At 50.4% G+C, this 14,058-nt stretch overlaps 1 protein-coding gene across 1 annotated transcript; it reads left to right on the top strand.

The window, feature by feature from the left end:
- The first annotated feature begins 6,291 nt into the window (after positions 1 to 6,291).
- BATF (basic leucine zipper ATF-like transcription factor) lies at positions 6,292 to 13,817 on the top strand. Its single transcript, XM_065404471.1, has 3 exons — positions 6,292 to 6,538; positions 8,853 to 8,957; positions 13,608 to 13,817. Exons 1-3 carry the CDS (start codon positions 6,473 to 6,475, stop codon positions 13,815 to 13,817), a joined length of 381 nt encoding a protein of 126 aa, XP_065260543.1. The 5' UTR covers positions 6,292 to 6,472.
- The last annotated feature ends 241 nt before the right edge of the window (positions 13,818 to 14,058 follow it).

Here is a 14,058-nt window from a genome sequence, read left to right as displayed (position 1 = left end):
CAGAATTGTGATGCCAGTAACTTCTTTGGCTCTGTGATTTGTTGTTAAATAGTAATTCTTGTGAAATGTTGGTTGTACAGAAAACCAGGGTTTTTTTGGGGGAGAGAGATGTACAAAAGTGCGTACTGTTCCTATAAATCTGCAGCAGGCTAGAGAGGGTTGGATCAGGCTCTAGGCAGAAGCTTTAATGTTTTCCTGTCCTAATAAAGTTCCTTGTCCAGTTAGGAAACAGTGAATCTTTCTGGGCTTTATGTAGCATTACCGCATGGCAGAGGAGACTGCAGTGGAGATGCTGCAGTCCTGCAGCCTCCTGGATTGTCCCTTGTGGCCCTAGTGAAGACATTCCAGGGGGTTCCCCCTCTGGCTCGGCTGCTCTGAAGTGGTCATTGTTATTCAGAAGAGAGAAGGAACCAGAACAATGCTGCCTCACCTGCCTGCCTGCCTCCCACCCCTTGAACGCCAGTCTCCACTGAGAAGTATCTTCACTCCCCAGAGCTGAGCAGGTACAATAGTGGCAGAAACCTGACTTTTGGTTTTAGTCCCTTCAACACCGCAGATAACTGCCTCCCTGCTGCTGTGATTAAGCTCAAGAAACTCAAAAGGTCCCATGGGAGAGTTTGTGGCCCCAGCTGGGTCCCTGAACTGCTCTCAGCCAAGTACAAGCAGCTGTTAATGGAGCCACTGCCAGATGGTTTCTTCTGCTCTTGCTCTCCTGGGTATGAAGAAAGTGACTGGGCTGCTGAGAACCAAACAACCTTGCAACTGTGTCAGATAGCCAACAAACTGTCCAGTCCCAGATCCCAGCTCCAAAGGCTGTGCTGTCCTCCTAGCCAGGAGACTGGAGTCAGCATCTCACTTATCCCGTGTTCAGTCACAGCTGACATAGTTTTGCTAGCATCCATTGTCCATTTACTTGTCCAGCCTTAAGCAGAGGTGGGTGGTCAACTGGCTGTAGAGAGAACTGGAACTGTCGCCTAGTCCTGAAGTGCAGGCTTCTGCTAAGGCCAGGCAGGCTACCCAAGGTAGCAAACTTCCTCATTGCCTGCATCCAGCACAACCTCTTCAGAGTAGAGGTGCTGCCTGTATTGAGGTCCCACACAGTACAGGATGTGCTGGCTGCTAACCACACACAGCCTTGGCAATGCACATTTCCAGGCCCCCCCCTTCATCTGGATCATGATTTAATATCTGTTCCTCCAAAGTGTTTGTGATTCTCTCCCAACTTGGTATCGCTGCCCAGCAGAGTCTACACTCCATCCCCCAATCTGTTAATGAAAATATTGACCAGGACTGGACAGAGAGTAGCTCCCTTCTGGATGGATCACGCTCGATACCTCCTCCCATGGAACAATGGATAATTATTCTCTCAAGTCAGTGTTTAACTAATTTTGTATTGCTCATTCCAGGGAATCCCCGTCCCTCTAGTTACCCTCAAAGAACATCAGATGCTTTCCTGAGGTCAGACTGCACCATGACCCCTGCATTTCCTGTATCCACTGGGCTTACTAGCCTGTTGAAGACAAGAATTTGGCACATTTGCCCTATAGCACGGTTAGAGATGTTTTTACCTAAGGAAGGAGTGCTCTTAGTACTGCTATGGTCTGAAGAGCTTGTAGATCCTGTGTCTGTCTCTGTGTAAGAGGTTGTGCAGCTTTAGAGAAGAACAAAGAGCTTGATCTGTTAGTCACCAGCTGTAGTCAAGTAGAATCTTATAATTTAATCTTTGTATTATAGTAACACCCCAGGCTCAACACAGGATCGGGGTGCAGTTGTGCTGGGCACTGTGCAAACACATGACAATTTGGTCCATGCCCCAAAGAGTTTACCATCTAAGCAGACCAATGACATATGGGATGAGAGAGACAATTGAACTCTGATACCATTTGTACAGACATTGGCAATATTAGTATTATTATAAATATATAAAGTGACAACTCTCCCCAGCTGGCCCTTGAGCCCTCATCAATGGGCTGAGCCCCCATGGCATCACAGCAGAGGAGAGATTCGACGGAGAGGAAGGGAGTAGCTTTGAGGATCAGATCAGGGAGGGTGGATGGTGATGAACTTTTTAGAGCTGAAGTGAGCGGGAGGATTAGTTACCTCCGTCTCACTTCAGAATTTGTGAGCGTTAGACTAGATGACCCTTGTGGTCCCTTCTAACCCTGTGGTTCTATGAAGGGATGGTGGGAATGGGGATGAAGTTGGTGAGGGAGAGCAGGGAAAGGAATCAATTAAATAGGCTTTTGAGCACATTACTGTGGAGCCTCAGGGTTCTCGTCTGTGTGCAGAAGGCAGAGAAGAAGCTCCACTTTCATTCTCTACTCCTCAGTGCTCCCCGACCAGGTGGAGAGCTCAGAAAATCACTGGGGCCAAGTGTGCTGTCACCTAGGCTAGTGTATGTTCAGCGAGCAGGCACGGAGATGGCTCTGGACTCACACCGTGGTGTAACCGAGAGCAGAATCTGCCTGTCAGCTATGCAAAGGACAGAGCTCACTCAAGCTTTTCATGCTTTGTCTCAGTTTTACTCTTGCTCATTGAATCTTTCAGGCCAGTTTATATACTTCCCCCTTCCCCCCCTTCTGTCTCCTTGGTGGCTGGCTTGACTGTGAGATACACTTACCAGCTGTGGAAGTGGGGGCCCCTTTGGCACATTAGGAATCCAGGGCTCCACTCTGGGGAAAACAGCGGCCCTGGAGACAGAAGCATCACAGGGAGGGAGAGAGGCAGGCACTGGAAAAGATGGGTGCTTCAGTTGTTTGGACACTAGCCTGGGACTTAGAAGACTTGGGTTCTGTTCCCTGCGTTGCCACAGGTTGCCTCTATGATGCTGGGTAAATCCCATAGGCCTACCTCTTCAAAAGTGATTGGGTGGGTGGGCCCTGGTTTGTAGAAGCCCAACATAAGATGCTTTTTAAGGTCCTGATTTTGAAAGGGCTCAGCGCTTTCTGAAAATCAGGCCACTTCCAGGTGCTTCTGGTTGAGCAAACGAAAAACAAGGCTTCCCACTAGCCACTTGGGAAGCTGTAGGCCAGGGGTTCTCAAACTGGGGGTCAGGACCCCTAAGGGGGTCGTGAGGTTATCACGAGCTGTCAGCCTCCACCCCAAACCCTGCTTTGCCTCCAGCATTTATAATGGTGTTAAATATATAAAAACATGTTTTTAATGTATAAGGGGGTCACACTCAGAGGCTTGCTGTGTGAAAGGGGTCACCAGTACAGAAGTCTGAGAACCGTGCTGTAGGCCTTCGTCTTTCAGGGTACTACTACACTTCAAAAAAAAAACCTGTGGCAATGAGTCTCAGAGCCCGGGTCAACTGACTCAGGCTTGTGGGGATCACGTGATGGGGCTAAAAACAGCATGGAGACGTTCCCACTCAGGCTAGAGTCTGGGCTCTGAAACCCGGCTAGTGGCGGAGGTGGTCACAGAGCCTGAGCTCCAGCCCGAGCAAGAGCATCCACACTGCTGATTGTAACCCCGTGAGCCCGAGTCGGTTGAGCTGGGTTTTGAGACTCGCTGCCATGGGTTTTTTTGCAGTGTAGACATTCAGTGCCTCCACTCCCTGTCTGTAAGCTGCACTGGCACTTCTCTACCACACCAGGGTGTTGGGAGGGTGAATACGTTAAAGACTGTAAGGTGCTCAGACGCTCTGATGGTGGGGCCCATACAAATTAGCGAGGGCTTGTCTACACAAGGAAATTGACTGCCACAGCCATGGGGAATAATTATTCAGCTATAGCCATGCCAGTCAATATCCTTATGTAGACAAACCCATAAAGAGCGCCACACATTTGTTTTCATTCGCCGGTACCTGTCCATGAGAGGATGCATGTAAGGTGACCAGACAGCAAATGTGAAAAATTGGGACAGGGGGTGGGGGGTAATAGAAGCCTATATAAGAAAAAGACCCCAAAATCGGGACTGTCCCTATAAAATCGGGACATCTGGTCACCCTAGCATGCATGTTGTGTCTATGAATGACCAAAGCAGGGAGTAACCACCTTGAGTTGTGCAGCCTTCTGTGCCAGCCACCAGCATGTGCTCTCTGCTGCCCTGTTGGTTTGCTTTGCCGCTGGAAATAAAAATTAATCTGCAAACCCAAAGCTCACAACATCGCTGCATTACTGACTAGTTTCCACCCAGGCGCTCAGGTTGGAACCCCACAGCTGTGACCTGCCTTGCTAGGGGGATTCTCAGCATGTCCCTAACTAAAGAAAGCAAAGGGAACTCAGTGCTCAGAAGTGTGGCCAGCTGCTGTTCTAGCATCCCCAGGGCTCTGCTAATGCAGCGCAGTCCTAAGCTGCATCACCGCCTGCTATTCCAGTCCTGACCCCCAATCAGCTCTGCCCATGCCCCTTAGGCTGGAGTTGCAGGATCCCCACTATCCATATGCACCCCTCCCATCCCAGCTCCCCCATTAATCTCAATGCTTCCCTGCTGCCTCTTCTATTCTAACCCTGGCCTTCCTGCTTTCTTCCCACTTTCTCTGCTACCCATTCAGGTAGCTTGACATTGCCCTGGGCCGACTGAGGGGGAGAGAATGGTGGGGAGAGATTTGGACAGACTGAGGAGTGGAGAAGAGTTTGGTGGGGGTGGGGAGGCAGACACTAATGGAGAGGAGGAAAAGAAGGGGAGGGGAGAGAGGGCAAATCAGAAAAGACAAATGGGCCCAGCTCATCCCAGTGTTTTGTCCCTCTGGGTCTGAAGGCATAAAAGGATCATAAAACTAGGTGATCCACCCTCTTGGTAATTCCTTTGGCTAAGGAGCCACCCCCTCAGGAGCCCCTACTGCAAGAGGTATTTGGGGGGCATCCTGGGGGGCATTGCTGCACGCCAGCTATTCCCAGCTGTCACAATAGCCCCTTGGGGGCCCTCAGGCTATGCCAAATGGCACCATGGACTGAAGTATCCCCTGGCCAGCCTGGGGTAGAAGAGATACAAAGGTGACACAAACACCCTGAGCCCTGCCGCAGCTCAGGGCTGGTGAAGGGATGGATGGGGGCCAATGGTGAATTTATGCTTTAATGGTGTTTTTAGTGCAAAACAACAAAACCAAGACACAATCAACCATCACAATGCAAAACGTTCCCATCTTAGGCTGGTAAAATGGCCCACATGTGAGCAAACAAGGAGTGCGGGGACTGTGTCCTTCCAGGGCATGTATCCCTACATGAGATGCTGGTCAGGTATCCTTCATTGGCTCTGGCCCCTTCTACTACACCAGCGGTTATAGCAGGGAGTTGGGAGTCAGGACTCCTGGGTTCTATTCCTAGCTCTGGCAGGGAGTATGGTTTAATGGTTAGGGCAGGGGAGACTGGGCATCAGGACTCCTGGGATCTAATCACAGCTCTGCAAGGGGCTGAAGTCTAGTGGTTGGTTGGTTGGGGTGGGGACTGGGAGTCAGGACTCCTGGGTTTGATTCCTGGCTCTGCTATTGACGGCAACGTCCCATCTATGTGCCTCAGTCTCCCTGCATACGTAACAGGGATAATAATATGTTCCTCCCAGGCTGGTGGTGGGGAGTTGAAGCTTAATTAATTAATGTTTTAAAGTGCTTGGAGAGCTTTAGCTAACAGAAACTATTAATATTGTCAAAGGCAGTCCCCACCCTGCTCCCAATGTTCCTCCTTCTGGGGGGTTTGGCACTCTCAGAAGCCTGTGTACCAAAGATGCAGAACCATCTGCACAAAAAGATCTCCTGTGCATGCACTTGCCAATGGCCCTGGTCTCCTGTCCAGGACCCCTGCAAACCACGTCACTTCTGGGGACCTCAGCTGTTTGGTGGGTGGATGGCTGGGAAGGTGGGAGGTCTGCAACTCAGTCTGTCAGGGAACTTCCCAAGCTAGGCTTGGCAGATGGGGTGGGGAGCCCAGGGTACCTGGCACGTGATCAAACTCCCTGCTTGCTACATTTACAAATGAGCGGCTTTGGCATTTTCTGTGTCTCCATGCGCTGCCTCCTACTCTCTGAGGGGCTGAGTTTTGCAGCTTGTGCTAGGTTTTTTTCTCTCCGGTTGTTTGTCTCATTTGAAACTTTGTCGCTGTTTCTCAAACCGCCTGAAGGTGTCGGGGGTTTTTCAAGCTATTTTGAAGCTCGTTTTTCCCAGATGTGTGTGTTTTTTTTCTCAATGTAACTTTTTTTCTTCTTCGTAAAGTTTCCGCCCATGTGACTTTCAGCTTACGTCCCTCGCAGCTTCCGAGAAACCACAGGAGCCTAAGACCTAGACATCACTGCAAGGTGCAGTGACAGAGAGGAGAGAGGTGCAGGGAGGGACTGGGGCAGAGTGGCAGAGAAAGTGACACAGGGAGAGCAACAACGTGACAAAGAGAGGGACGGGGAAAGAGGCAAAGAAAGTAACCAAGGGAGAGAGGGAAAGACGGCAGGGGAAGGGAGGGGTGAGTAAAAGCCAAAGGAAACCAAGATCACCAAGGACACAGAGGAAGCAGAAGAGGCCCTGGGCAGAGGGACGCGAGCCATGCCCCATAGCTCTGACAGCAGCGACTCCAGCAGCTTCAGCCAGTCACCCCCACCTAGCAAACAGGTAACACTTTGAATTCTTTATAACCATGCTCCCATCCTGGGGTGTTTTCACAGCGCAGAATGGCAGGGCTTTCTAGGAACCAGCCTGGGGAGAGACACGCTAACTCAGTCCACCGTGCACTTACTCCACTTTGAAAGTGGAGTACAGAATTTGCAGCAAACAGGGAGTTACTGCGCTTTAAAGATTTGCATTGTGTCCATGCAGGCGTTTTCAATGCAACCTGGCTTGAGTTAGTGCAAACTAAACCCCCCATGTAAACCAGACCACAGAGAGCTAAGCAGGAAGCCCCCATGCAGGAACAAGCTTAAAACCAAAGGACAGAGTGAGGAGTGTTTTTGCAGAGGAAGCACATTAGCACAGGCCACATGAGGGGCGGCACCTGAAACGCTTGGTTCTGACTGCAGGGGCCACCCCACAAACTCCAGGCATCCAGCAGGCTGGGAGCTTGGTAAAGTGAGAGTACAAGTGTCTCTGCAGAGACCCTGTTGTGGGCTCTGAGCCCTCCCCCAGCATGTGGTCAGGATCTCATTCTGAATCCAAATCCTTCCCATGCCATCAGACATCACTTAGGGCATGAATGAGGCTCCACTATCCTTGTCTATCCTGAGCTGCTCTCTGCACCTTTTCTATTTAAGTCCCATAAGTTTCCCTGTCTAAATGCTGTTGTATGGAGGGATTCTTTGAGTGGGCCCCTTTTGTGTGTTCCTCCGGCTGTCCGGTGGCATGCCTGCCACGGGGTTATTTTTAAGACGTGTCCCGGGTGATTCCATCTTCTTTTCTGGATACCTGTATTGGTAACTTTATTCTTTGCTAGCTGTTAACCACATGGTGCTGCGCAGGACACCAGATATGAGGGACCTTACCCCGAGGAGCTTACAGACAAACACTGAGTAGATGGTGCTGGCTGGGCAAACAGGGATTGGGAGAGCACTCTGTCTAGAAGGGAATGAGGCTTAACAGCAGTCAAGGGGGACCTAGACAAGTGGGGTACCCAGACTGGGATCTTCACTGTGCAGGGCTGGGGGCAATAAGGTAAGAGGCTAGGCTAGATATGTTGGTTGGGGTGGGTTGAGGAAGGAAATTGAAGGTAAGGATGTGAGGTTTAAATTTGAGGAAATGGAGAGATCACAAAGTTGGGGGAGGGAGAAAAGGGACAGACTGATGGTTCAGGAAGATAACTCTAGAGGCTGCATTTTGCAAGCAGAGGAGGGAGGTGGTGTACGTGTCAGAGAGTCCAGAGAGGCAGCAGTTACAGTGGAAGACAGAAAATGATAGGATCTGATGAGGGTTTTAGCTGCCAGAGAGAGTGGGAGGATCAGTTCTCAGCAGAGAACCTTCCATAATAATAATAAATAATAAAAATAAGAATTAATAACAATGAATGCCGGAATGGCTGCGGAATGACGCTGAGGAGTGAGATCTTCAAGCAAAGAGACCTCACATCCCAGAGCTGGGAGGGCATAGCCCCTCTCTGCATAACTCCGGTGAAAATGTGACCTGGAATATTGCCGCCAATTCTGGATACCACATTAGCAGCAAGACATTAAAACGCAGGGAGTTCAGAGAAGAGCAAACAAAGCGATCAGGGGTCTGTAGTGACTGAGTCGGGGGGAAAGATAAAAAAAAGCTGAGCCTGTAGCTGAGCTAAGCAGGGACATAACTGCAAATGTATGAAACAGATAAACCCCAGAATAGAAGGGTAATTATTTAGGGTGACATATGGGAACTAGGAGTAATAGGATGAAATGAAGAAAGGCAAAAAGCGAGCTGAATGCCAGGATTGACTCCTTGGCAGTGAGATAAGTCAGGCAGTGGAATCATCTCCCAGGGGAAGGGCGGGAGCCCCATTGGCATGGGACACTGGAAACTCTACTGCACAAAGAATAAAAAAGTGCTGTATAGGGGACAGTCCTGCCCTGGCCCTTGGGGAGGTTGGACTGGGTGATCCAACAGGTTTATTGTTTTCATCTCTGACTCCTGTGGTTCTGCGGGTTACAACCCAAGCCTGTACCATGGAGACAGAGTTCACTTCCCAGTTCTACCAGCATGTCCAGATTACAGAATTACATCTCAGGGGGTGGCTGTTAAGTGCCTCACACATCCTTGTAGTAGGAGAGCACCTCTACCCTGGTTTTGCACTGATGCTGTATGTCAGACAGGGATATGTGGCCTATGTGGCCAGAAGAGTGGGTGTGGTGATCTTTGCTGAGAGGAATGTTCGCTTGGGGCTGTTCTGCCCTGTACCCCTGACCTCATGCCTCTCTATAGTAGTGGAGGTGATGTCTCTGTCATTCCCAGGTCCTGTATTTTTCAGGATTCTTCTGATGACATGAGGAAAGTTCAGAGGAGGGAGAAGAATCGCATCGCAGCTCAGAAGAGCAGGCAGAGGCAGACCCAGAAGGCAGACACCCTGCACTTGGTAAGAGCTTCCATTCTCTCCCCATCTGGATCACTGGGGCCTTGCACACATAAGGGGACATGTTCTAGCACAGATGAACACACAGCACAGCCATTCAGTTCAGGCAGGGGCAGGAAGAGCATGGGCCAGCATAGCATGTGACGGCAGCTCTAGCAGCAGCTGGATGGTGAAGGTGAAGGGTGCTCCTTCCAGGAGCAGCCAGATGTTCCCTTCAAAATGGAACAGGTGTACTCTGTTGAAAGTCACCTCTGCTGAAGCCTGTCCTCTTGGTTCCTCCTCATATTCTCTGGACCTTTTGTTTCTGCTCTTTCTGTCCTTTTGGAGATGAGATGGCTGAAGCTGAGTGCAGGATCCTGGGTTGGGTGGGAGGTATACCTTCGTTAGAGGTATATTCTTTCCCATATTATTCTCCATTCCGCAATAACACGTTGGGTCTGATCCTGATCCATGCACGTGAATGGAAATTTTGCCACTTGCTGCAATGGGAGTGGGGTGAGGCCCCTTTATTTGCAGTTCTGATTGCTGTTGTGCACACAGCAGATGCCTTCTCTGGCTGGCGACATCCGCCTGTATTTCAGACCCAGCAGTGTGCACCTTCCCCTTGCACTTGTCCACAACGAATTTCCTCTGCCCAGTCACCTAGTGTTATGGGGTCCCTCAGGAATTCCTACCTACTCTTGATCAGCCTTATTAATTCTGTGTCATCAGCAAATGTTACCACCCTTCCAGCTCATTGATAAATACAGTGAATAACCATGCCGCTAGGACTAATTTCTGAGGGACCCCATTCTCAACCTCTCTCTGAGCTGTAAATTGCCCACATAGTCCTACTTTTTGCACCCAGTTTTTAATCTGTGGCAAGACTTTACCTCTTGCCCTGAATTTATCGTTACCTTTTTAGTTTCTTCTGACTGTCTCAAAAATCCTTTAAAAGCCTAAATACACAAGGACAGACACTCCCTCGCCTTGCACTTCTTGTCACCTCTCATATCCATGCAAAGCGCATGTAAAACGCTGCCATTCTGACTTGGTAGCATTTTATGTTTGCTGTGCGTAGGTTTAAATGATGATACAATGTGCAAAGCCAGGAGAATCAAGCCCTAGAGCTGGAAAAGCCCCATTAGGTCTCCGTCAGTCCATTGCCTGCCATCTGTGCAGGATAATTCCCCATTGTATGATTACTAGTGTTTTGTCCAGTTTAATTTTAAATGTCCCCAGTGGTGAGGCTCCTACCCCTTCCTTTGGGAGAGAGCTCCACAGCTGAATACTTTGCACGGTCCTGATATCCGGCATACATCTTGCCTCTCTTAGTTTCACCCTGTTTCTTTGCCATATTGCCACACTGGGACTGTGCAGTGGGGTTGGGGGGTGGGATGGGGTGTCAGGCTGTCGACTCCCACTTACTGCCCAAAGCCACTTTTCTAAGTGTAAGGAATTTGGCATCTACTTTTCCAGGGACCCTAAGTATTTGGCTGCAGGTAGCAGGCATGGGAGTGGTGTCAGAACACGAGGGTATGACTCCTGAGTTTGTGTAATTAAATCTTAGACTTCCCTTTAAACAGGGAGTGGTCAGGCTTCTGCTCAAGATGCTGTCCCTTGACCTTAGAAGCCTCCACACCCCCATCTATCCCCACTATGGGGAGGATTATTGAGCAAGTGGTGTTAGAGTAGCTTCTGCCACAGCCTCACTGCACAGGTGTCCTCAATGCTTCTTTAGTAGTGGGTTCATTACAGGGAAGGTGTTCCTCACTATCCATGGCTGATGATCCTTTTAGAGGTGTACACTGGTCCATGCTGATTTGGTTAGCTCTGTCAGTGTCATGTGATACCACAATCGCGGGGTTAGTCACTAATCTGCTGCAGCATACAGCAGCAGATTGGAAAGCCTTTCAGTGGGTTTGTTATTTTCTCTCCCAGAGACGCCAAAGAGCAGGAATGAGTACTGACTTTTCCTCTCCTCGGGCCCTCCCCTGCTGTGTCCCAAGGCATTCCCCTTGCTGGAGGAGACAGTGAGGCATATGGCTTGCAGTTTTACCATGGTGCAGATGACACTGATACTACAATCTCTTTGTTTTCTTAGGCTAGGTCTACACTGGGGGGGAGGGTCGATTTAAGATACGCAAATTCAGCTACGCGAATAGCGTAGCTGAATTCGATGTATCCGATCCGACTTACCCCACTGTGAGGACGGTGGCAAATCGACCGCCGCGGCTCCCCTGTCGACGGCACTTACTCCTACCTGGGCTGGTGGAGTACGTGTGTCGATTCGGGGATCGATTGTCGCGTCCCGACGAGATGCGATAATTCGATCCCCGAGAGATTGATTTCTACCCGCCGATCCAGGTGGGTAGTGAAGACAAGCCCCTAGTACCTGGCAAAGGTGGGGATGTGGATGGGAGCAAAGTAACTTAAGATCAACCTGGATAAGACAGAACTGACGCTAATGGGTAGGGGAGACAGCTGGAGGAATGGGACAGAGACGTGGTTGCACCTTTTTGCTGGAGATGCCTGTCAAACCTTGGCCAATATAGTTTCCAGTCTCTGGATTATAATGGATCCCCAAACGCTTTTCATCTCTGATAGGCATAGTGGCTGTGAAAGTGCCTCTTGGACGCAGGACTTTCCAGTGTCAATGGTCAGTTCAGGCCACTGTAATCACTTTAAAAGGATCCAGAAGTTTTAACTGGTGCAGAACAGAGGGGCTTGTTGCTTGAGTGGAGTGAGTCATTAAGAGCCTATAACTCCCAAACTGGCTTCTTGTCAGCTTCTGAGTGTGGAGTTGGTTAAGATCTGTGAAGCATTAGGCTGTGTGGGACACAGTGATCTGAGAGATCCCTTCTCCCTTCTGCAAGGTCCTGCTGTGGCAGTTAATATCTGGTGGTGCGTTTGTTTTAACTAGTGCAAGGTGCCCCAATACTGAGGCAATAGGGACCTTTATATATCAGGTTCCTGCCACTAGCAATCCGAGCGGGGTGATCAGAGATGTGGCAGGCGGCTTTGTTTTGGATGAGTGGCTAGTAGGGTAGCTATTTAGCCCTTGGGGGCCATAGGGCATGGTAAACAGTCATTCAAGATCTCATAGCACTGTCCATAGAGTCTCAGTGCCCCAGTAGCCTGGCTAAATTTCAACCTAGGTTCCAACATTCTGTCTCTCCAAATCCCCACTGTGGTTTCAACTGGACATAGGATTCTTCAGGTCCTGTCTCAAAATGCTGAGTAGCATTGCGGGGTGCTGTTCAGTGGCTGAGGTGTTCCATGCTAGTGACGGCTGCTTTTCAGGAGGGGTGCATACAGTCTGGCATGCGTTTTGAGTACCATTAGGCAGGACTGTACATCATCACCACCATTATTATTCATTTTTTTCTTCTGAGGCCTCAGTTTCCCTCTTTCTTTCTGTCACATCAATGTCCCTCCCCCTCCCTGCCATACGTCTGGTTTCCCCGGGCGCTGGCAGGAAGCAGTGAGTCTTGTCTTACCATGGCAATGACAGGTTTCCTGTGACAGGTGGTTTTCTGGTTATTTCTGATTATAACGGCGGTTATTTATCATCCCCTCCCCCCAGGCCAATCTGCCTCAGGTCGGGATGTGGCCTGGGAGGTGTGTGCGTGAGAGGGAGCTGTGAGCGCCTGGGCGGGGAACGTGCTGGTGCTGCTGTCACTTCTCGTAAGCAGCTGCTGGGGAGAGAGTGCGGCTGAGGGCTGAGAATGTCACTGGCTCCGTGGCAGGACCCCTGGCTGGCTGGGGGTGGGGTGGGAGTTGCCCAGACACAGCGCCACTTTGAATTTACAGGAAATGTGTCACTGTGGAAACTCTCCGGGGTAGTCAGATGAAGGGCTCAGACCTCTCTCCCCCTACCCAGATACCCCCAGCCCCTTCCCTGAGGCATAGGGTGACCAGATAACAAGTGTGAAAAATCAGGACAGGGGTGGTGTGGGGGGGGGGTAATAGGAGCCCATATTAAAAAAAAGCCCCAAATATCAGGACTGTCCCTATAAAATCGGGACATCTGGTCACCCCACTGAGGCAGCTCTAACTGCTCCCAGCAGCACTGAGATACTGCAGTGACAGCCAGACACTTGAAAGGTGCTGATAGACAGACAGACAGATAGATCAGAAAAGCCATCCCCTTATCTTCTTTCAAGTCCCTCCTCAAACTTGTCTCTTCTGTAAAGCACAAAGGAAACTGCAACCTGTGAATTGTTAGGCAGGGGGCGAATTGTGATCACTGCTCCTGACTGGCTGAGAAGTGTGTACATCCTACCCTGTTCCCCCCATCCGCACCCCTGCTTATTTGTCTTATCCACTGTTACGTTGGTCTCCTGGACTGTAAATTCTTTGGGGCAAGGGATTGTCATTTTCCTATATGTGTGTACAGTGCCTGGCATAATGGGGGTCCTCAGCTGGTTGCTTTAGGCACCAGAGCAATATCAATGTATAATAATAACATAGATGGGAGCCAGCTCCCCCTGCAGTTTGAGCACTAACCCAGCTGTCCTCCGGCTGCTGCTCTGCAGAGATACCATCTCCCTCTACCTCCCACCCCCTCTGGCCACACTGCTCAGCCAGTTTTCCTCCCAGAATTCCCCCCACCCCTTTGATGGCTCTGCAGGCAGAACGCTAATCTAGTCCCTGCTGCTTTTGTGCCCTCAGGAGAGCGAGGACCTGGAGAGGCAGAACGCTGCCCTGCGCAGGGAGATCAAGCAGCTGACAGAAGAAATGAAGCATTTCACCTCAATGCTGAGCTCCCATGAGCCCCTCTGCTCCATCCTGACCACGGTGCCCCAACCGCCCCCGGAGGTGCTGTATGCCACACACTCCTTCCACCAGCCCCACATCAGCTCCCCACGCTTCCAGCACTGAGCCCGGCCACAAGGACACGCAGCCTGCAGGCTCCACAAATGGAAATCAGAGACCCCACGGGGCTCACTCTTTGGTTCGCAGGAGGGACATGGACTGTTACAGCTATTCTTGCCCCTCCTTCAAGCGTCTACTGAGCCAGGCCCAGGGTCACATGTCTAGGAGTTGGCCCCGGTGCAGATATGGCAGAACACCAGGAGGCATCTTCAGGGAGGTTAAATCTCAGATCAACAGAGAAGGGAAG

Source organism: Emys orbicularis, chromosome 4 (genome assembly GCF_028017835.1).
Source record: "Emys orbicularis isolate rEmyOrb1 chromosome 4, rEmyOrb1.hap1, whole genome shotgun sequence".
NCBI lineage: Eukaryota > Metazoa > Chordata > Testudines > Emydidae > Emys > Emys orbicularis.
This window is presented reverse-complemented; position numbering and strand designations above follow the sequence as displayed.